At 36.9% G+C, this 22,483-nt stretch overlaps 1 protein-coding gene across 4 annotated transcripts in view; it reads right to left on the bottom strand.

Moving 5' to 3' along the window:
* Positions 1-820: 820 nt before the first annotated feature.
* ets1.L (v-ets avian erythroblastosis virus E26 oncogene homolog 1 L homeolog) overlaps positions 821-22,483 on the bottom strand; it is a 40,518-nt gene continuing 18,855 nt past the window's right edge. For 2 of the 4 annotated variants that reach the window (XM_018224346.2, XM_041568401.1), the window contains exons 3-8: positions 21,966-22,166; positions 19,690-19,764; positions 16,077-16,325; positions 14,843-15,103; positions 7,055-7,173; positions 821-6,595 (exon numbers count right to left, since the gene is read on the bottom strand). In XM_018224346.2, coding sequence (XP_018079835.1) covers positions 6,380-6,595; positions 7,055-7,173; positions 14,843-15,103; positions 16,077-16,325; positions 19,690-19,764; positions 21,966-22,166 — 1,121 coding nt within the window. In that variant the 3' untranslated portion in view covers positions 821-6,379. 4 annotated transcript variants of the gene reach the window in all.

Here is a 22,483-nt window from a genome sequence, read left to right on the forward strand (position 1 = left end):
CATACAAAACAAAAGTTTAATCCTTTAGCATTCTGTGAACAAATGCATTAACAATGACTGAAGGCAACACAAGGAGCATGAAAGAGCCAGACACCAGCAAGTTGTATAAATGCTTTCATTTTTATCTAAAAAAAAAAAGATTTTAACACAGTAAGAAATGGAACTACTGCATATATATAATCACATATACATATGTATAAAACAATTCAGAATTGATGTTCCTGCATCAGTTAACTACAGGGATAAAAAATACACTCTTACAGATCCGTGAGCATGTTTAGCAAGTAGCACCTTCCTTGGGACTGATTGCCAAACATGAACACCTTGCATCTTTTTTTTTTAAACATAATTACAAAATAAAAACAGTACATATGAAATGCTACACCGGTCAGCTACAGTTTTGCCAAAAAAGGAGCTCCTGTTTAATAATTCTAAATTTCCTTTTATAAATTATAAAACAAAAACAACAAGGCAGACAAAAAAAACATCATCAACGTATTCTTTTCAAAAGAGGTCATCTTTGTCACATACAACTTAAAATTCACTTAAGCTGTAGATCTGTGGTAGGCAAAGCACGCCCCTCCGGTCCTTGCAAGACTACAACTTCCATCACCTTTCACCAGTGATTTGAAGGATCATGGGAGTTCTAGTTTAGCATTTGCAGGATGGATGCATATTGCCAATCACCGATGCAGCTCATATAAATACATATATATTATTTTCCCTCAAATTTCTTTGGGATGACATTGCTGCTCAACTGAGCAGTACCAATTACGGATTTGTTTTAGTAGTTTTTCCATGACTATTTTTTTCTTCTAAATCAGGCACTGACTTCCCCTTGGCATCAGGGAGCAAACCAAATGATATCAATTGCACAATGATAAGAGTTATTGAGAATGTTTCCAGAGGATGCTGGCCACCCAAAATATACTTACTGCTGCCGTTTGCTTTGGATTCTATATATGTTTTAGTCCTATATAGTAAGCTAAAAAAAGCTTTACTAGAGCTAATTCTAAAGAACAAAATGTGCATCAGTTTTTTTTTTTATAAGCTTATATATCAGAGGGATATTCTAGGGCACTTAAATGATAATTGTTCTATAATAAGGCACGCAACAGATAATGTATTGCTACAAGAAATAAACTGTTTAACCTAAATAAGGCTTACCCTGCCAGGGCTACTTCTGTACATTGAACCTCACAGTAATGGCAAACCTATCATCAAAAAATACAATGCAATACCGTATACATAAACTTCCTGAGTACACCACATTCTTTCAACAAAATGCCATGCAAGCGATTTACATTAATGTCCAACTGCCTTGATCACATGCTTTGTATTTCGGTCTTATTCTTTTTTTTCTGTGCACTCAACACTCAGATTCTACACTTTTCTATTCTGTGATTTCAAATAATAATAGATTGAATGCATTAATCCAATGATTGTGCCTATCATTTTTGGTACAGAGGATAGCAGTATAGAATTTGAAATAATCATTTGTGCAAAGACTGTAGCCTTTCCATGGGGCTAACTTACTGATTGGGTGGCTGGACAATGGGGTGCCCAATTATGAATTATGTGGGGGGTTGCACCTACTTGTGCCTTTAAATATGCAAATGGTAATTGTCTATGGTCTTTATGAACAGGCTAGGTTTCTGCCTTTATCCAGAAAGAGCTTTTTCAATTTGATAGTGAAGAAGTTGTAAATGTACAAATGCACTTATGTTGTATCAGGAATAATGCAGCAATCAACTCAAATGTATGTTCTCCCGTTCTCCAAGAGTCAAAATCATGCCATTGTAGTACAACAGCAGCAAGATTTTACTTTTTAGATTTATGAAGTGATTGTGGAGTCCTGTGGTCACTATAAAAATAATAGGAACCACATTTTAATTGTACAATCCTCCAAATACATTTAATGTTGTGGTCTTTCGTATTTATATCAATACAAATCTAATACAGGACTATTCATTGTAACTGTTTATTGCTGTGCATGTTCTACTAGTTCCCTACATCAATGTGAGACCCTAGAGGGAGATGATTCAGTATTTTCTCTCTTTTTCATATAAACAAGGACTCAAACCATACAAATATATAGCAAAGTGCCTATCATCACAACTGTAAACCATAAGAATCATGGATGTCAGATTTGCAGTGATTATCTAAAGTGATCACAGCTTCCAGCATGGCTATTCCTTGCATGGGAACACAGACAAATAGAAAAGCACCATAAGGGGCAGACTAACAACCAAAACCCTTTACAAGCAATATCATAAAGTAATGCCTTTTACTAACACAGGTTTAAATGTTGAGATTTCAGTAGCTAATCGTAATTCACCAGAGCTAATATAGCAGTAATATTGACAAATAATGTACCTACGTGGAAATCTTCGGTAGAAAATCATTAGCAGGTGGATGCCAAAGAATGTAAGATATTTACACTCTTTTTAAGCTTATCCAAGAAACCATGGCACTGTCTTTAGTCAGCAGAAGTTAAGGAGAACACTCTTTGTTTAGAACAATGTGCTATATTAGCCATAGTCTTTATACAAATAAAACAAAAACAATGTCCTGGGTCATTTTTTCTAGCGTTTATTTCCTTGAAATTTGGTAGTCAAGTCTTTTTAGCCATTGGATTCTTGATTTCAACCTGTGTTTGGCCAATATTTGTAACACCTACACTGTACAGTTGAGTGGTGTCTTCTAAAGCTCAGTAAAACAGAATATGGTCTAAAAACAGAAAGGTTTTTTGCATTCATATCAATAGATCAAAGGCATGTGCAACAAGAGAGCAGATAAACACAGCAATACTACATGATTAAAAGTATCGGATAATCTAGAACTTCAACATTCATTTGGTACTTTAATGCTGTTGGCCATAACAAAGAGCCATTGCTGCCTCTCATTGCAAAAGTTTTACTGGCATATTTTTGTGGTCTTTATAATAAAATAAAAGTGTTGGCCTCATAAGGAAGAGTAACACTAGAAGTCTAGCTTAAACTGAGAATGTATTAATTGGGAATTATATTACTGTATCTTCAACAACTGTTCTGAAGCATATTATGCAGATCTGTAGCTTATATTTAAGCATTCAAAATTGCTGAGCTGCATTGACATTGGCTACTTTGTGAGAGGTTGAAGCATGAGAATCTGATACTGTTGAATTGCATGATTACAAGAGAGTTTTAGAGTGATTGACTCGATCAGATGTTCAAAAAGTGTCACGTCATGGAATAGAAATGAAGGAATGGTGTGATGGTCTGCCCTGCTGATCAGGTTGAATGCAAGTTTACAACGCCATCCAACAATCACAGACATTTGTGTGAACAGCCACATAAAGGTTATAATGTTAAACGATCCATTTTAGTTGGTCCTTTTACTGCAGGTTAAATATGACCGTGTGCACGAGATATAAATGTGTTGCTTTTCCTGTTCTACAAGATGTGGCCCCTAGCCTGGTAGAAAAATATTACTTTGCCAAGAAACATAACAGTGGGGCTCATTTAATAACTTTGCAATAACCATTGCAACAAATCAGCAAGTATCTTTCATCTGGTTATCTTTCATCTGGTTACATGCGAGTAAACTCTTATTGGTTAGCGTGGGTAATGGCAGTGGGGCAAATTTGGCCAGTGTGTGTCATCATGATATCAATTTACTTCAGTGATAAGACTAAGCAGTTTCCCTATCTAATGATGCACAGCTGAGTTTTAAAGCACCAGCCTACACTATACAGATAATGTTAAATATAGACTCAAAAATATTTATTAAAAGAGAAATCAAAACACCAAATAGCAAAGAAACAAACGTTGTATGGATATCATTAGAAGATGTTTATTTTTTGATAACTCGCATGAGGAACTGGTGCTTTAAATAAAAATATTTTCTTGTAACAGAAACTAGAAATAAATCTGAGAATGTACAAGCCCCTTTCAAATCCATTGGTTGATTAAAGATTTTACTTTATGTAACAGGAATATTCAGTTAAAATGGGTTAAGACCAAGTGGAATGTATTTAGCAGCCCTCAGTCAGTTGAAATGTCCATCCTTTTGTCACCAAATGGAAAATGATTTGGACCATCTGACATCTGACCCCCCAATAAAGATTGAGTCACCTATTCCATAGTCTTTTGGAGAAGGCACTTTACATAAATAACACTGTGAAGGTTTGAAAATATAACCATACGGATAGAATGAAGGGGGGAAAAAAACTTTCTGCATTAAAAGTAAAAAAGGAACCTCTAAACTGTTGTTTTGTTACATCAATTGCTTCTTAAAATTTAAACTTCCAAAATAAAGGACTATTTCCAAAAAAAATCTATTTACATAGCGCCTGAGGCTTCATATTAGACTTCGTATTAGAAAGAACATTTTTAATGAATGGTTGAAAATATGTGCTAGATATAAAGGACATTTGGTTTTATCACTGGGAAAGGCACGGCAATTGCCTATTCAAACTGAAAGCAAAGTTAATGCTAAAAACCCCAATGTGTTCTGAGTTGAAAGGCATGAGTGTTAAACTCTTCTAATCTTCATAACTATAAACATACCGATAATGTGAACAAAAAAAAAAAAAAGGTTATTGACCTGAACTGAGAGCTGGTAAACTGAATACAAACATCTAATGCTGTTCTGTTATCTTTTCATATAATTAACTCTTATCTATGCTCCATGCAATATGGCCATAAATGCAGTCCTTCTAGCTCTCTATGGATAACGATTTTCTGTCATTTGCCTGCAGGCTTTCAGAAATAATTTATAGAAGGGACAAGCCTTTACTGCCCTAAAAATCAATGGTGTCAGACAATTGGCTAAAGTTTTGTCAGGAGGAAGGAATAACAGTGAACAACCATCTATCATGCTTCTCTCCATTTTTATCTGTATAACTGACAAAGCTGAGGAATGCTGTATGTTTAAAGTTCTCTGAAATGAAAACTATAGCGAACACTCATACTTTTGTGAGATAAACTGCCTGATGTATAAATGTTTGCTTGCCCAATGACAACTTCTTCATGGGCTGCTTTTCACCAGTTAGAAGTAAGCACATTTCTTCTCATCAGCTGGAAATGTAACAGTATAAGCTACGTTAAAAGAGCAACTGGCACTTTAGCTATACATTCCCTTTAAATGTGCTTTTCATTAAAAGAGTAACTCGTTTGAAGTGGTCAGCTTAATGAACCTCTGCAGCTTTCATTGCACATTTCATCCCTGAAGGTATTATCAACTACTTTAAGATTGTCCTAGCTCAGGGATAGGTTGCCTTAGCATGCCAACTGCCACAGAACCACAATCCCAGCATTAACACACTAGCTGAGCAGTAGTATTGTCTGGCATCAGTGTTCTGCGACTGCTGGAATGGTGTTGGCTGCCCATCCTCTTCCTGTTTGTATGTAAATCAACTTCCTCTTTGGCACTTATGTGAAAAAAAAAAAAGAACACATACAACTGACAATATATCTGTACAACCTTTTCATAAAAAGTTTCTTATAAAATATATACACGCATATAATTCTCTTATCTGTAAAAAATACATTCTGGGAATGTTTAGCATGGTGTACGGGACTTCAGCGCAACCATTTAGGTGTGGCTCAGCAAACACTGCAATTAAGTAAAAGGAGGAGAGCATATTCTGAAGATGCGCTCCTCAAAATAGAAGTTCAAGGTACATGCAGGGAAGGAATATATTTGGTTACTACTATTTGTGTCCTGGAGAAAGCTGAAGCACTTCTAAAAATCTCTTCAGCCACGTGGACACAAAGGAGCACTTAAACCAATACCTCTACATCAGAACTATGCTCAGATATGGCTTGAATCAAGCTGATTAATTGTTCCAGCAATATGGCTCCGCAAAATGAAGTCATAAAAATCTTTGTAGCTGTTGGACCTATGAAATCTTTGTGTGCTTTTCATTAGTTTTCTTAACACACTTCCTTCTTTTTTTGTAGTCTGTCAGACAATTGGTATCAGTTTGCATCTGCTGATAAAAGCTGGCTACACATGAAACAAGAACTGAAGCAAAAAAATCCACTAATTCAGAAAAAAAAAATATATGACATACTGGCACAACATCTGGAAATAAAATGGTTACTAAAGTAAGCAATCAAATTGCTCTCCTTCCTGTTCTGCATAAAAAGTAGGGTGCGGAAAGGCCCAGGCTTTTCCTTGGCAGTGGTAATGCAGGGTAACCAACTTCAAACATTATCCCAAGGCCCACTCATGAAGGAAGCAGTGTCTGTTTCCCAGTTATATCCTTTACGCTGAAAGACTTCATATAAATCCTGCACATCCAGGAGTGAAAAAAGTGGCGCAGAGATTGGAGCTTGGGGTTTGTGGGTTGTCTTATTTTTTTTCTAGGCTCCAAACTTAAATCTACTAAACTCTATTCATCAGTGTCTGGTTTAACATCAAGCATGGCGTGCAGTTCTTCCGGCACATATCCAAGAAGACTTTGTAAGTCGCAGACAAAACGGTAGACGTAGCGCTTTCCTGCTGTTTTGTGAATGATATTTTTGTCATAGTAATAGCGCAGTCCACGGCTCAACTTCTCATAGTTCATTTTAGGCTTGTTTTTCCTCTTGCCCCAGCGTCTTGCAACCTGTAAAATATAATTCGTTATTGCTTTAGGGTCCATTTTAAAGCTTTAATTAGAAATTCGTTTGACATGAATGCATTAAATATGTTATACACAGAATGCACCTGTGAGTGCACCGCAGCTGCATTTTTAGGCCTCTGTAGACCAGAACAGGCATCTTCTAGAGAAGATCAAAATACCTGATAAATGCTGCTGAAAATGTCTTACTGGCATAGAAACGGGAAGCACCGCACGTGACCCAGAATAGGCAATCATCAACACAAGAGATGCATGCACAAGAGATATAGGAGTTTGGAGCTATAGATGTCAGGCAGTGCACATACCCAGCATCTGACATGAATTCTGATTTCCTATACAAGTTTTTCTGTGCACACTTTCTTGTACATACAATTTGTAACAGTAAAAGCTCTGGGTTTGTTTTGGCTGGAAAACATCTGCATTAATCGTGACACTATAACCTACCTCATCTGGATCAGAGAGTTTAAATTCCCAGCCATCACCTGTCCAGCTAATAAAGGACTGGCACGATTTGTCTGTCAGCAACTCCAGGAGAAACTGCCACAGCTGGATTGGTCCACTTCCTAGAAGGAAATAAGAAATGAAAGATAGGTGAATCTGGTTCCTGTTATAATACATTTTCATTTCAAGGTCTTTGCTTTGAGAGACATATCTCAAAAATATTAACAGTAATCAATGCACAGATAAGTTATCCACAGTAGAATCACAGAACCTGTACCACAATACAGTTAAAAACCTTCCCAAGATACTTCTAGAAACAGCTATTTGCAGATCATATTTTATCACTTTTATTCATTGCATTTATTTGAATATACCATATTCATGACAATTAAAACATGGCGTACAGATAATGGGGTTGCCACATAACACACCCCATACCTGTACTATTTTTTTTTGGATTTTTAGTTTGCATGTTCTGAAATAATACCACGTAGAAAAAAGTTTCAGAGATGGATTTATTATTCAGTAAAATGAGAGAATCAGTCTAAATATGATATTCAACGAAAACGTCAATGGTTGCCTTTAATATACTTTTCCTTTATTTACAAATTGCCACGACTAAGACAAAAACAAGAATGAAAAAAAAAAAATTATGACAAATCCTCTAACATGAGTTCAGTAATTACAAGTTATTCCTAAACCTGGGTTATAGCAGCTTTCTGATATTGGCTTATCCTTTATAAACTCATCAGAGTGCTTGATAACAATCTCTACATTTTTGGTTTCATATGGTCTCCTGCCAAGTCCTCCTATGTCTAAGCTATGTCTAAACTCTCCCACGTATATATTTAGCTAAAGCTAGAGAAAAAGCAGGTGCGGTTAGAGGCTTTTTCCAAGCCATATCGCAACAGAATTTAAATGTTACAGAGGCAAGCGCCCAACCACCAATGCCTCACTGCGTGTACTCATTTTAACACTCTTCTTCTTGTTACAGGTATGCGGATGCATACAGATTTCATTTTGAAAGAAGTGGTGAGTGGTGTCTAGAACAATGCTGAAATGCTGTAAAGTAACTTTATATGGATACATACATCTAAAAATAAAGCCACACTGACTCACCAGCACATTTGAGGTTCCCTTATCACTCACAGTGTGGCCCTGCTAAAGTCACAACCAAGCACACTAAGGTGTCACAGCACTTGCTGGGGTTTATACTTAAAGGGCATGTAACGTCTAAAATAGAATAAATGCTGTATTTTGTATACTAGATATAAACATGAACTTACTGCACCACAAGCCTAATCAGACAAATGATTTATGCTTTCAAAGTTGGCTACAGGGGGTCACCATCTTGTAACTTTGTTAAACATCTTTGAAAGACTAAGACTGTGCACATGCTCAGTGTGGTCTGGGCTGCTTAGGGATCGTCATAAACAAAGCTGCTTGAGTTCTGCATGGCTGGGAAGTAAGATGGGGGCTCCCCCTGCTGTTCATAAGTATGATTGTTTCCCTGCAGAGCAGTTAGGGACCATCTGACAATTCCTATCCACAGCAGTAAATGAAGGGAAAATTTCACTGCATACAGGCAGGTTTCTTATAAAAACAGTACACATTTTTTAATTAAAGTATATTGGAGATAGGTTTCTTTTTCATTAAAGAAAGTAAAAATTGTATTTTATTTGTTTGCCTTTACATGCCCTTTAAGTTCATTTGAACTCTCCTCTCTAGAGGGAAATGTCTCTAAAAAACAGTTGTGCAAAGAGAGTAGCATACATTTGATATACACAGGCGACAAACAGGAGCAGACTAATAAAAAGATATTCTTTCTCAAAGAAAATCAACTACTTTACAAACTGTGCCAAATCATCAAGCAATATACAAACGTGTGTACTCCAGGAATTGTATAATTTACTATGCACTATGCATTTGACTGCACTGTCTAAGAACTGATTCCCAAGCATGACCTCAACATTGGTTTCTTATCCAAGGCCTACAGACATGCATAAGACCAATGAAAAGAGTCCACTTGTGTACTTCACTCCATCCCAGTGACACATGCCCTCAACAGGGTTCAAAGTCTATGCCCAGTCAATGCTACTCACATGCTATTCCTGTTCACAATAAAGCCTCTGTTTTGGTAAAGGCTGGTCATGTCAGAAAGTGCAGTGGGGTGATTAAATTTGTCACATGTTAGGAATGTGGCAACCTCATTGGGAAAATATGTCTCCCCATTCAGACACTTGGTGGTGCAAGGGAGGGGTTAGGGAACTCTTGATTAAAAATAACCTAAAGACAGTACACTATTCTGTCCCAAAGTTTCCTATATGTCTAGCTCACAACACTGTCTGGTCCTTTGAAAAGCAAGATAAAATGTTTATTATGTAGCAGACGATTATCACAGCAGGGCTTAATGAAACCAGCAAGAGAAATGTTGGCAGAATGTTGTTGTATAGAATGAGGGGGAAGAAAAAAGACAAGAGTGAGTTAAATATGTCCCCATTCAATGTTAAACATATTGCGTTTGTACCAAATGCTCAGTGGATGTCATATTCACTTAAGTTTAAAATGAGTGAAGCGCATTGTGACCTGTGCACACTTTTGGCTCCATATTCCAGGCCACAGCTGTTCTGTGCCATGACCGCAGGCCTCATGAGTGTACAGGGAACGGAACATTCTCAGGCTCAAGACGCCTTTTTCTGTCTAAGTTAAAAAATGTTTTTTGAAGATATCTACTAGCTTAGCATGCATGAATAACTCCTTCATTACCAGAGTCGTCTTTAACTTATCATTCTGTGGCAACTGAGGAAATGAATGCAAAGTATAAAATAAATAATGCAATGATGTTAATAATAGTGATAACAAGTGTTTAGCACATTGCATCAGCACACACAAGGAATTGTGGCCTTGTCACATGGCTCACTGCATATCTAGAAGTAACTGTGGTTCATTCTGCATCACTAAGACAGAGCCATTGTGTTTGCATCATATAACATAAGTTTAGGCTTGGGTCCTAATGTCAGGCATTGAGATTCTACAAGTCCAAAACCAACTGAAAATTACAATACCTGTATATGTAATACCTGCTGCAACCCAGAATATTGTACATTTTCAGAAAGCAGACTAATCCTTGGCTTGAAAATATTACTATAATCAGAAACTTGGTTAGAGTGTGTGAACAAACTGAGTTGTGTTACAATAAATCAAGTTGACAGCAACTAAACACAGAGAGCAATGGATCCCTGTGAAACAGCTAACAGATAATTTAGCATGTCAGTAGAAATGAAAACTTTACTATTGTTACTGGCTCTTTAGTAATAACTCATAAAAAAGACCATTTGCACGTATGCTTAATAATAACTGCAGTTAATAATAGTCAAATCGTTAAAAATTCTGTTTATGGTCAGGTTGTGATGGGAAAAAAGGACATAAAATTTGTCCAAATGTTCTGGTTACAATATTGGGGGCTGGGTGTAATTTTGAACATTTCCTTTGCTAGGCTGATACTTGGTGCTGTACCACATCTTCTGGTTGACAAGGCATAGCATTTACAATAAGAATGGGTCTTAGTTTAACATGAAGCAAGTTTCCAACGAAAACACCCAACAGTCATCTGGTCTATACACAAAAGATGTCTTTACATACCCAAGCTATGGCCCAATGCATAGGTAGATGGCATTGGTTTAGATAATGTGAGTTTTCAAATTGCAATTTAGAAGGTTGAGAATAGGACGAATAGTAGAGTGCAGATATGAACAATCATGTGTATACATACAGTACGCTTTACTTGGACTGAAATGCTAGGGGATCATTTCTCCAGCACCCATGTAGCAGTCTTGAAATCAGACTGGAAGATGAACTGAAGAGGCGAGAATTGATACAATCAATTTAAGAACAATCAAAATGAAACCTCACAGTCAGTCAGTCTGTTTTGTTGCAGGGATAAGTGATCCCAAACAACCAGACAGCGATTTTAGCTGTAGGCTGGAAAATGCCAGAATAGGAATATAAGTTAAAAAACCACAACAAAACATATTGTATAAATAATGATGACTAAGTGAAAAGATGCTTAGAAGAACTGTTTCTATAACTTATTAAACGTTCATGTAAAAGTCCTTCCCTTTAATAGGGTTAATGTGGTTACTTTACTTTGCTGCAGCCATCACTAAAAGCACCATGACTTTAAGGAAGGTTATGGCTTACTACTTTAATGAGCAAACAATATTAAAAAAATACTGTACTTCAGTTCATTACTCCCGATGCTAAGTCAACATAACAATAACATATTAAAGTACTCCTTTGGGGTCTTACTATACATAACAGATTACTGACATTTCAGTCTGAGACACAGATCTTTCTCAAGATACCATTTTAAAACATAATCTTTGATGTTTTTGGCGAGACCCTGGGGCCCATTTTTAATATGTGCCACCAACATACAGTGAAACCTATTGCTTACTCTCCGCTTTGCAAGGATTAAGCATATGTCTTAATTGTATACATATTTGTAGGACAGGATAGTATGTTAATGTAGTGTGTATGCATCTACATTTGCTTTGTTTAGGAAAAAGATTTGTCCTCGAGGGTTGTATCCATATGTGGTTAGACTGCATGGAATTTTTTATTCTTGTCTTGAAAATACAAGTCTGCCTGTAGCCCTAAATGAACAAATTTACCTAATGCAAATTATATACAACCTCAAATCTAAGACAACCCTTAGTGCAAGTAACAGAACAGCTTCTTCAAAATATTGTATGGAACATGTCCTGCCAGAGTGAGAAAATTAAAACCGTCTTTACCATGAAACAAGAGGCCACAAGCAATGAGCAGAGGCCATATGATGGGTAAAGAGTTAAGTTGTAGCTACAAATGTACAGACCACACATGCGTCAGAGATCATCATCTTTCATTAACTGCACAGAAGCATGTGATTCAGAAGTCAGCAAAATAAAAAGGCTCAGCTATTTGAAAACGAAAACAGGCTTTTTATGGCCATTCCAGACCTGCACTTACAGAGCTGATCTCATAAATCCCTAAAACAAGATAAAAAGGCTGTACTGAAAAAAGGGTATATAAAGTCAGTTTAGGCACAAGAAATAATTGTAGGAAGAGATCAAATATAATTCTGTACCCAGTTCCTACAAAAGCTTGCAGAGAATGCAAACCCACTTTAAACATGGTCTTTTCAACAACAAACAGTAACCTTACAAGAGAAGTTTGACTGTAAATCATATACCGTAACCTTTGCACTTAAATCATGCAACGTTTCCATCCTGGCTATCTGTAGGGCAGTCAAAAGACCCACTAACAGCCACAAATCACTTCCCATTGGTGTAAAAGAGAAGCACTGAGTGATACTGCCTGCCTTGCCTCCATTATAGCTTGCACTAAAACAGTGTTGCCCCTTTAAATCTGCTTACCTAGTTCCCAGATTCTCTTACAAAGTCCACGGCAGCTGCATAGTTTCATTCAGATCTGCTCATCAGGGAATGGACCACAGCTATTTGGCCCTTTGAATAAGTCATGTGTCTATACTCAACCCCAAAGCTATGCTCATTTTAGGTCATTCTTTCTACATTAAAGTTGAAATGCAGGGTTTGGTCAAACAATCCAGATCCTGTCTTCAGTGAGCGCATTTTCTTTGCAGTGTCCCATACAACTTTTATATAACTCTTTTTAAAAAGTGGCACAAAAAAAGGGTAGTATAAAAATAAATACTTTTTGGAAGGACAGCAATTTTAAAATAAAAATGAATGAAAAGCTATTTAAATGTAACACAACCAGGCACCATTTGGCTTTTTGTAGATGCAGCAAAAGGGCTTTTGATTGGACACCACTGATAAGTTTGATTTTACTACGAGGTGCCCTATCAGATTCCACAAAATCTGGGGCCTATAACTGGACATTAATCCCTCCTATGATGTAACCTGTATAATGCTACATCTTTGTTCCTCCCACTAAACAGGCAACAAAGTACTTTTAAAACGGAGTCCAACTCCTTCGTTTTTAGAAGGAACTTTGTTTTGTGGGAGAATGCAATGAGAAAATGAATATAAATTATCAGTCACTGTTCTAACTAGCTGTATAGTGGAGCCATCAGTTTTCTGTAAATTTGAAACACAGGCTCCATTTGGCAGCACGGGCTTGCTTGTAAATCAGTGAAAGCTATTTAAACTATCTTAATGAGGGAAGGTAGCAAGAGTAAAAAAAAAATATTCAGTGTGTGTTTTATGGTTTAAATTAAAAAAGTGAAATAGATTTTAATTGGACATGAATGCTTCTTTAACACATGCCCTATGCATTTAGCTCTTGTTGAATATAAGTGAACATTGCCCATTTAATGTAAAAAAAAAAAAAAAAAAGTAGTAGTAATAGTGAAGATGTCTATCTATAATAACGATATGAGAGAGAGAGAGAGAGAGAGAGAGAGAGAGAGAAAGAAAGAAAAAGAAAGAAAAAGAAAGAAAGAAAAAGAAAGAAAAAGAAAGAAAAAGAAAGAAAAAGAAAGAAAAAGAAAGAAAAAGAAAGAAAAAGAAAGAAAAAGAAAGAAAGAAAGAAAGAAAGAAAGAAAGAAAGAAAGAAAGAAAGAAAGAAAGAAAGAAAGAAAGAAAGAGACCAGGAAACTCAACTGACACAGACAGACAGTGTTAGTCTCTGTCAGTGGCCAAGTTGAGCAACATTTCACGCATGAGTTCACCTCAGCTTAAAACAGTAACACCAGTATTTTGTAGCATTACATTACAGACCACTGGAAAAACGACAAAGATAATTCCATCTGATGCCATTCTGGAATTTTGGAGTGCTTGTCTGATGCCAGAAAATACAGCAAAGCCCTAGAATACAGTGTGTCAATGTAATACTGTAGAAAGAAAATGAAAGAGACTGCAATAAGGGGCTGATTTATCATACTCTGTAAAAAAACAGAAGCCAAATACACCACCCATCACTGCATAAAAACAGCATAAAGATTTTATAAAGTATTGATTTTCAGTAACTGCAAGCCTCTGTGCAAAAATCCAGTGAAAAAGTAAGCAGGCACTTGAAAAATTATGGTAAAATATACCGCTCATCCATAGCGTCTTTTTTGGGCTTTTTTTCCAGAGCGACTTCCACTGGAACTTACTTGACGCTTGGATTTTTCACTTTGGATTTTTCCCATTGACTTCAACTTATTACGTGTTGCCTGAAGATGTGATCATATAAGATGATGGCATTAAAACTGGCGTTCAGGCAGCATAAAACAAAACACACACCTTGATAAATGCACCATTTGTTTTACACTGCTTTTTACAGCATTTTAGTTGTTTTACTCAATATAATAGACATGCCCCCTTAGGTGTCTGGTTACAAAGGAGTTTTGCCCTCCAGTTCTAAGATTGGGTTGGTTTGTTATAAAGACACCTACGATACTTATTTTTTTTTTTTATAAGATAAAGAAAGTTTAAAAGGAGAAAGGCGGAAAACCTAAAGCAGCTTTTGAAGTCAATACTGCAGCTACTTAGAGTTTATCAGTCTGAGAGATCATGACCCAATTTTACAACTTGCAAAAGCTAGAGATCACGATAACTGTTTAATGCTGAGTGGGAGGCAATGGATGCAACAAAACAGCACACAAAAGCTAAAGTATTTACAATATATATATTAATTGATACTGCATAGTTCATATCAGTATTATCACCACATTTCTATATTTGCATGGTTCTATAAATCTCATGCTGCTCTATATAATTTAGGTGTATGCGAAGGTTTTCAGATTTAGAATAGAGAAATAAACTCATCAAAGTTAACTCATACCTGTGTAGCCAGCGAGAGCAGCAGCAGGGATGACGGGTTTGTCTTTGTTGAGTTCTGCTCTGTCCCTTACATAGTCTTTAAAAGTGCCTTTGGATTTATGGCTGGGCAAAGCAGGTGGGTAGTCCTCAGAATCAAAACTGTCATAAGATGGCACACGTTGAAGGCTGTTGTAGGAGGACTGGCTGCTCCAGGACTGAGTGAGGCGGTCACAGCTGTCATGGCTCTCAATACTTTCAAAGGACTCCTGCCCTCCAAGTTTTCCTAGAGAGAAGAAGTTGGTGTTAGCACAGCAATCTTTAGGGATTAATGCACTTTAGTGATAACTGTACCTAACTTTTGGCTAATGCTGTTTAAGCATGGATTAAATGGACAGGTCACACAGTCAGTTCACCATTTGAATGATCTTATATTGGAGTTGGCACTACCTTCAGATCAATGGATTTACCAATATGTTGGCTTGTTTGGGCTCTTATAAACAGGCAGACCTGTTTAGTCACAAGCCAACTGATTAATAAGGCCAGTCCACACCACCATTAGATGTTATGGTACCAGGAAATATTGCTTCATTATTCAAGTCTCTTTTGGCTACTTTGCTAAAAGGTTTCTCTAGTTTTTGCTGTCGGTTATTCTTACACCCATGTGTCCTTTTTTTGATGTCCAAAAGATAAAAGGTTTACATTTACAGCCAATATGTTAATGCATGTTTTGACAAGCAGTAGCCATTCCCTAGTGAGCTGCCAAATGGTAACTTTCTAATCAACCTCTGTAGACAGTAGACCTGTGTCACGGGCTTTTAAAAAGATAATAAACTAGCGAGGACTTCTTTCATGGTCTGGGGGGGTTTCATGGTTTTACTGTAGAACAGTATTGATGGAAAAACAGAACATACTCATACTTCTAACCTAGTTCAGCTTCTTGCTCTATGATTCAGATGACTGATTTAACATAATATCTTGTAGCGCACAGACACTGAAATTGCCGAATTCTGTATTGTGACGACTGATTTCTGCCTTGTGTTTAGGACTTTTTTGAACTTATGGGTATTGTGGAGGAACAAACATCAGAAAGCCATGGATTAGAAATGACTGTAAAACTATTTGCTATGTCCAGCCTACAACCCAACAGAGGTAAAGCTATTACTCCAAACATTGAAATGCTGACGTTAGAAGAGCACAAGTTTGACTATTCCTTTGAAGGCTTGCGTATTAAGGGTTCATATAAACTTTATTCTTACCACGACTGATGCGTCCCAGGCACATGTTGTCTGGAGACACTACCTCCTGTTTGATGGTGAAGTAGTCGCCTTGAAGAGATTCAGGCTGCAGGGGGTCACGCAGCAGTCCTAAAGGGTAGTCGCTCTCATATTTCAAAGACAAGAGCTCTTCTGAGCTGATGGGATGCAGGGTCTGGTATGACTCTGTGATGAAGCTGGGTTCAGAGAATTCAGAGGGTGGAACGCACTGTGCATGTTCAATTCCATAACCTGTCACACACAAACACATGTAAAGCACACCTTGGTATAAACGGGTTGAATCATACTGTCAGAAAACATATCACTGGCCTCCAATCTTCAAATAACTCGGGAAGAAATGTGCTTGCTCTGACATTAACATTTATTTGTTTACATTAGTAAGCTGGGGGAGAATGTCTCAATGTGTATCTTATGTCTGCTTTGTCTCAAATGAGAATGTAAACAGCCCAACAAGCTATTCTACATGATTTTGTGTTTTGTTGCACGGAATGCTAAAATCTTTTACACGGATAGTGGCATTTTACAAAGTGTAAGACTTAATATTTTACGTGTTCCTGCAAAAACAAGCAGCTCTTAAGGAAAAAAAAAAGTGTGTGTCTGTGGGTGGGGGGTGGGGAGGTTTAAAAGTTAATGTTTTATCTGAAGATCCCACTAAAGTATTGCATTCAGTGGAACCCTAAAAATTATTTATTATGCATTCTAGAAATGACAGGCGTTTTGAAAGAGCAGACATGTACATGTATAAATGTATTTACAGCATTTTTTTTATTACAGGGCCTAAACAGATAATGTTGTTACCAATAAAGGGTGAAAGGTGAATGCTGATCTGTCTCAGAGTAAAAGAAATCTAGCAGTCAAAAAAAAAATAATAGTGATACACAGCAGATAACCATTTAATGGAGTGGCACACTCAGCTGTACCCCAATTGAATTTGGGAGGGCTGATGCACTCCTTTATTTACAGAAACAAATCCACTGAAAACAGTAGAGTATTTTGTTAATTTTTCACAAACCCTTAGTTGTATGGAAAAATAAGGGTCCCCTTCACAAACGAAAGTCTAGAATGTTGTTGCCGTCAATAAATAACCCCAATAACATATGCGCCATACCTCCCAACTGTCCCTTTTTCGGAGGGACAGTCCCTCTTTTGACAGCTCAACCCACAGTCCCTCATTTGTACTGGAAAGTCTCTTTTCTCTGCACTGAACAGCCAGAAAAAGAAACAAAGTTTCTCACTTAATTGGCTTTTAGCAGAGAGCCCAGAACAGCTAACAGGTACAAATAAGATACTTTGTAACAATTTTGAGACACAAAAACACAGTTTAGATAAGGAGAAATATTTTCAAACTTTCATAACCTGCCAAATTTTGTAAAACAAACATGGTAATTGGGGGGTGTGGCCACAGAAAGGGGTGTGGTCAAAAAATTGCTGCACTACGTGCGGAAAAAAATTTTTTGTCCCTCTTTTTACTTCCAAAATGTTGGGAGGTATGTATGCGCTACAGAACCAACACTATCACTACACATCCGAAACCGGAACACAGAAAAGAAGGGGTAAACTATACACATACAAAACAGAAATGTATCCTTCATCATTTAATGTTTCACTAAAGCTCAGTTTAGTACTCTTATTTCACAGTGTGTAATAGATGCAAATAAATTAGTGGCAAAACGATTTTCTTTATACCATAGCCTGCATTGTGGGCAGTGAGGTGGAGTTATTTGTAGAAGGAAAACAAAAGAAGGAAAGGTGCAAGAATATGTTTCACTTGTAATTGTTCATGTTTGAGCAATATTTAAAGAACTAATAACACTCTGTGCCCTTTTTGCATTGAAAAACAGTTAATTACCCAGAAGTCCACAACACCCAATTTACAGTCTGATCATGCCTAGAAAATGCTATTTCTGTAGTGAAAACTATGACCTACATAATTGGTCCATTGGCATTCCTATCCTTTAATGTATATAAAGTACATTCCTATTTTAGTTCTAGAGATAATTTAATTTTCAACTTGAATCCTGTCTTGAAAAACCTTAACAATGCTTAGGAAGAAGGGATGATCACCAAGAAATAAACTTCTCCAAATAATAAAGCCGACAGAAAACAACCATTAAACCAAGTGACATTTTTTACAGTACTAAATTAATTTTTTTCAACAAACGCATTCAGAATTTACACCAATTAACTGGAATTTACAACTACAATGTCACACTCCCACACAAACACCCATGATAAGCCGGTGGGGGGTTTCCTCAGAGTCCAGCCATCATATGAATACTCCTATTGTCCTTACTGGAGACTGTGTTCCATTACTGGCTAAGAGCCCTTGTTTTTAATAAGCACTGCTGCACCACATTCATGATAGTCCTGTTAAAGGCATAACACTATGACTGAAGCCATTTAACCATAGAGAAAGACTGAAATCTAGTACTAGAATGTTTTAAGAAACAGTTTTTATCTGCATAATAATGTTGATTTGGTAATTTGCTGTACTTAAAGGAGAAGCAAATCCTAAAGTTAAAAAACCCCAACCCCCCTACCCTACATAGGTTCCCCTCCCTCCTCCCAGCAGTCTCGTTACCCTGGGCAAATGCCCCTAACTTATTACTTAGCCCTCGGTGCAGATTCGGGCATCGGAGTTCACGGGCACCATGTTCAGCCGCTTTGGTAATTTTCGGGATGAGACCGGCAATTTTCGAGAGTTTCGGCGCATGCGCAGTTGTCGCGAGAAAGAGAATTGTTCCAACTGAGCATTAGCCGATATGCCGGTCTCATTCCGAAGATTACCGAAGAGAATAAGATGGCGCCTGTGAACTCCGCTGGACAGTATCTGCATAGAGGGGTAAGTAAAGACTTAGGGGCATTTGCTCGGGGTAACACTTAGGCTGGGGGAGGAGGGTCTATGCAGGGTAGGGGGGTAGTTTTTTTTTTTAAACTTTAGCATTTGCTTCTCCTTTAAAGAGGCAGTACACCTCCTTGTTTATTATGTGTTGAATGTGCTAAACATACTTACTTATTATGGGCATGTGCTAAACATACTTACTTATTATGGGCATGTGCTAAACATACTTTTTTTATCATGAGAAATGTGTTTTTTTTTTTGCTATATCCAGCTAAACAGGGCAAGTTCAAGCATTAAGTATCTTCAGTCTCCCTGTATGCTGTTTAGGTCAACAAATATCATAGCTTTTTGTTTTTATGTTCAGCACAAGCCCTATTCATTGAAATGTGTCAGAACAAGGATATATAATACACCTTTAAAGTCCCTTATTTATCAGAAACTCTTACTAGACAGGCTGCTTTATGCTAAGATGAGGAGACAGTGTAAGTAATGGGTGGCATGCTGTCTGCATTACCTGGTTATGAAAACAGTTAGAGGCCCAATTATAAAGCACAATACAACTTTTTTTCCAACAAGGCAGTTGTAGGTCTACTAAGAAAGCAAGAGGTCTTATCCTCTATTAAATACACTTGACTATTGGGAGTATTAAGCATGTTCTATCGTACCCATCTCCCTGTAAAGAATACAGTATGTTCTTTGAAAACATTTGTGCTCTCTGGAGAACAATTGAATCCAGTTTAACTGTTTACTTACTGATAAAGTAGTCTGAAGTGTATCTTGATTCTGGGTATGCTGGGGTTATTTCACTAGTTTGGTATTGTTTTGAGTCTTCTGAAATGAAGATTAACAGGCAGAAATGCATAACAGAAAAAAATATAAAGAGTTAGTACATATCCTTCTAATATATGCATGAAACAAAATAGAATAAAATACGGCATAGCATTAATACCAAAAGATATATTTAAATATGGTCCCCCTTGCTCATCTTGTTCGATTTTAAGAAGAAAATATTCTCAAGTATGCAATTGTACACATTAATTACACAAACTCAGGAAACTTTGAATATGATTTTAGTTGACCGAGGGCATCACTGGGCCTTTCTGTGGCAGCTAGAAGTCTTGGCAGAGCATTAGTTATGGAGAGTTTCCAAAAACTCTATTTTAAAAAGCCGTTGAAGATGGAGTGGAAAGCACACATCTAAAAGAAAGCTCAGCATATTGAAGTGTTTACTGAAATAGATATGTGGTTTACTTAGAAAATATTCCTATGTTCAAAAGTGCCTCTCACAGAGAAGGTACGTGCTACAGCAACTAAGGGTTTTCACATATAAACCTATGAGCCATGAGATCTGTGATAAAAACCATTTATACAGTATACCTCTAGCAGAACTGAATACAGGTGGATCTTAACATTTTTCACTGATGTGGTATGTATCAGCAACTTACCAAGTACTGTGGAATATTTTTATTGTTCACAGTAATGGGACCTAACCTAAATCTACAAGTCCTCAAAATAGCCTTCTGCAGTTTGTATGTATTTCCTGTTTTATTTTTGGCTAGATTCTATCTCTGTTTAAGCTTCTGGCAAAGGCGTATAAATGGGAGTGGGGAAGCACGCTCACTTGCCAAGTTACCAAGAGTGGGAGGCTCAAAATTCTAAGGATAGCACAGTTGATTTTTTTTCCCCCATTACATTTTATAAATATAGTAATGCTAAAAAAATATCACTTTCGACTCCACATTTAAATGAAGTATAAATGTGTTGTTCGTCAATATATAATACACTAAAAAAAATGTTCTACAATATGAATGTCAAAAAAAAAGTATTAACCATATGTGAATACACATTACGAACTTTGTTGTAGAGTGCATTGCTGCTGTGCTTTTAAGCTGTCAATAGCATCCTAGTTCAGGGTCACCAGAACTGCATGATGTGAGATTTTACATTTTTAATAAGATATAATTCAAATGTTTAAATCGATACACTAGGCCGTTGCTAGGTCCATGGAATATTGATTTGTGAGATTAGAGCTCGCCACAGGAAAATTCACTCTCTATTCATTCCTATGGGATTCAACTCAAAGGTTTTTAAGATAAGGGAATAAATCACTAGCCACAACAGCCAACATAGCAATCACTGCCAAAACTGACTGTATATAAAAGCTCTTGCTCTTAAGTATAGCTGTATAAAAAGGAATAGTCACTACACTGTATATTAAAATGACATATATGAAGTTATTTTTAAAGCATTTTTCTATAAATAAATTTCTGAGTTTTGACTCCTCAGATGCACAAAGCATATCTTGCATTGCAAAATGGATGCCCTTGGACCTTGTGTGATCAAGAGTAACATTGTCAGACACCATTTACAATAGGAATTTGGGTAACCTACAAATTAACAGCAATCAGCAAACATGCACAGTACATGTATGGGAGCTATTATATTAACTTAAAGAACATGTAAAGAATGAAATATTTTTTACAATAACTTGCTTATTTCTTGAGCACTCAAGTCACTTTCCCTTTCTGAGCCAAGAAGTATGACTAATAAGCACAACTCCTCCCACAGTTCCTCATATTAAGGGCAGAGAGACACAGTCAGATTCCGGGAGATGTGTCTCTGCCCTAAGGGGCAGATTTATTAATGGTCGAATTGAAAATTTGAATTTATGATTTATTTTTATGGTCAAAACTCTCAATTTCATATTATAAATAATCCAAACTTAATTTGAATTCAAATTTCGAGATTTATCAAACCTTACTCCTTTAAAAATTAAAATTCTACTATTCGCCACCAAAAACCTGCTAAATTCATGTATAAGTCAATGGGAGAGGTCCAGTGACCAATATGAAGATGTTACTGAAAGGCCAGAAACAGGCATAAAATAATAGATCTGTTTGTTTCAGCCTTGCTGTTACTATGGGAACTTGTTACACAAAATAGAAGTTACTGAACACAATTCAGTTAAAGAATGTATACAAGCACCCCTAGGGCACAAATGCATATGAAATTGGTATTAAATACATTACCTTTCTGTAATATTTCCAAGTGCTCCCACAAGATATCTCCCACAAAGTCTGGTGCCAGTTCTAGGAAGCATTCCTTCCCCAGGGCGCATAATGCTGCTCCACTCATGCAAAACTTCTGGAAGTCCACTCCTTTCAGAGTGAATTCATTCACTGCCCATGAGACCCACTCCCTCACATGTGTGTCTGTCCATTCTCTGGGATCTAACAGGAACAAATAGAATATCACTAACAAAACTGAAGCTGAAAGTACCTGTGCATAGTGGCAGAACTTCTCATGAGGATCTGATCAGTACAGTCAATGAAAGGCATCTCAGAAACCAATGTGATCTTTATAGCACATGTTCCTAGATTGTGGGGTATGTGGCAACTCAATACTAATCTTCCCATATAAAGGGGACCCGACACCCTAAGAAATAATTTCCAATCCATTTTATCATGTTAGTCAAGCAAAATAAACGTTACTTACACTATATAAATTATTTAAATCTTGTTCCCTTCAGTCACAATCACAACAAGCA

The sequence above is a fragment of the Xenopus laevis genome, chromosome 7L (assembly GCF_017654675.1).
Source record: "Xenopus laevis strain J_2021 chromosome 7L, Xenopus_laevis_v10.1, whole genome shotgun sequence".
Lineage (NCBI taxonomy): Eukaryota > Metazoa > Chordata > Amphibia > Anura > Pipidae > Xenopus > Xenopus laevis.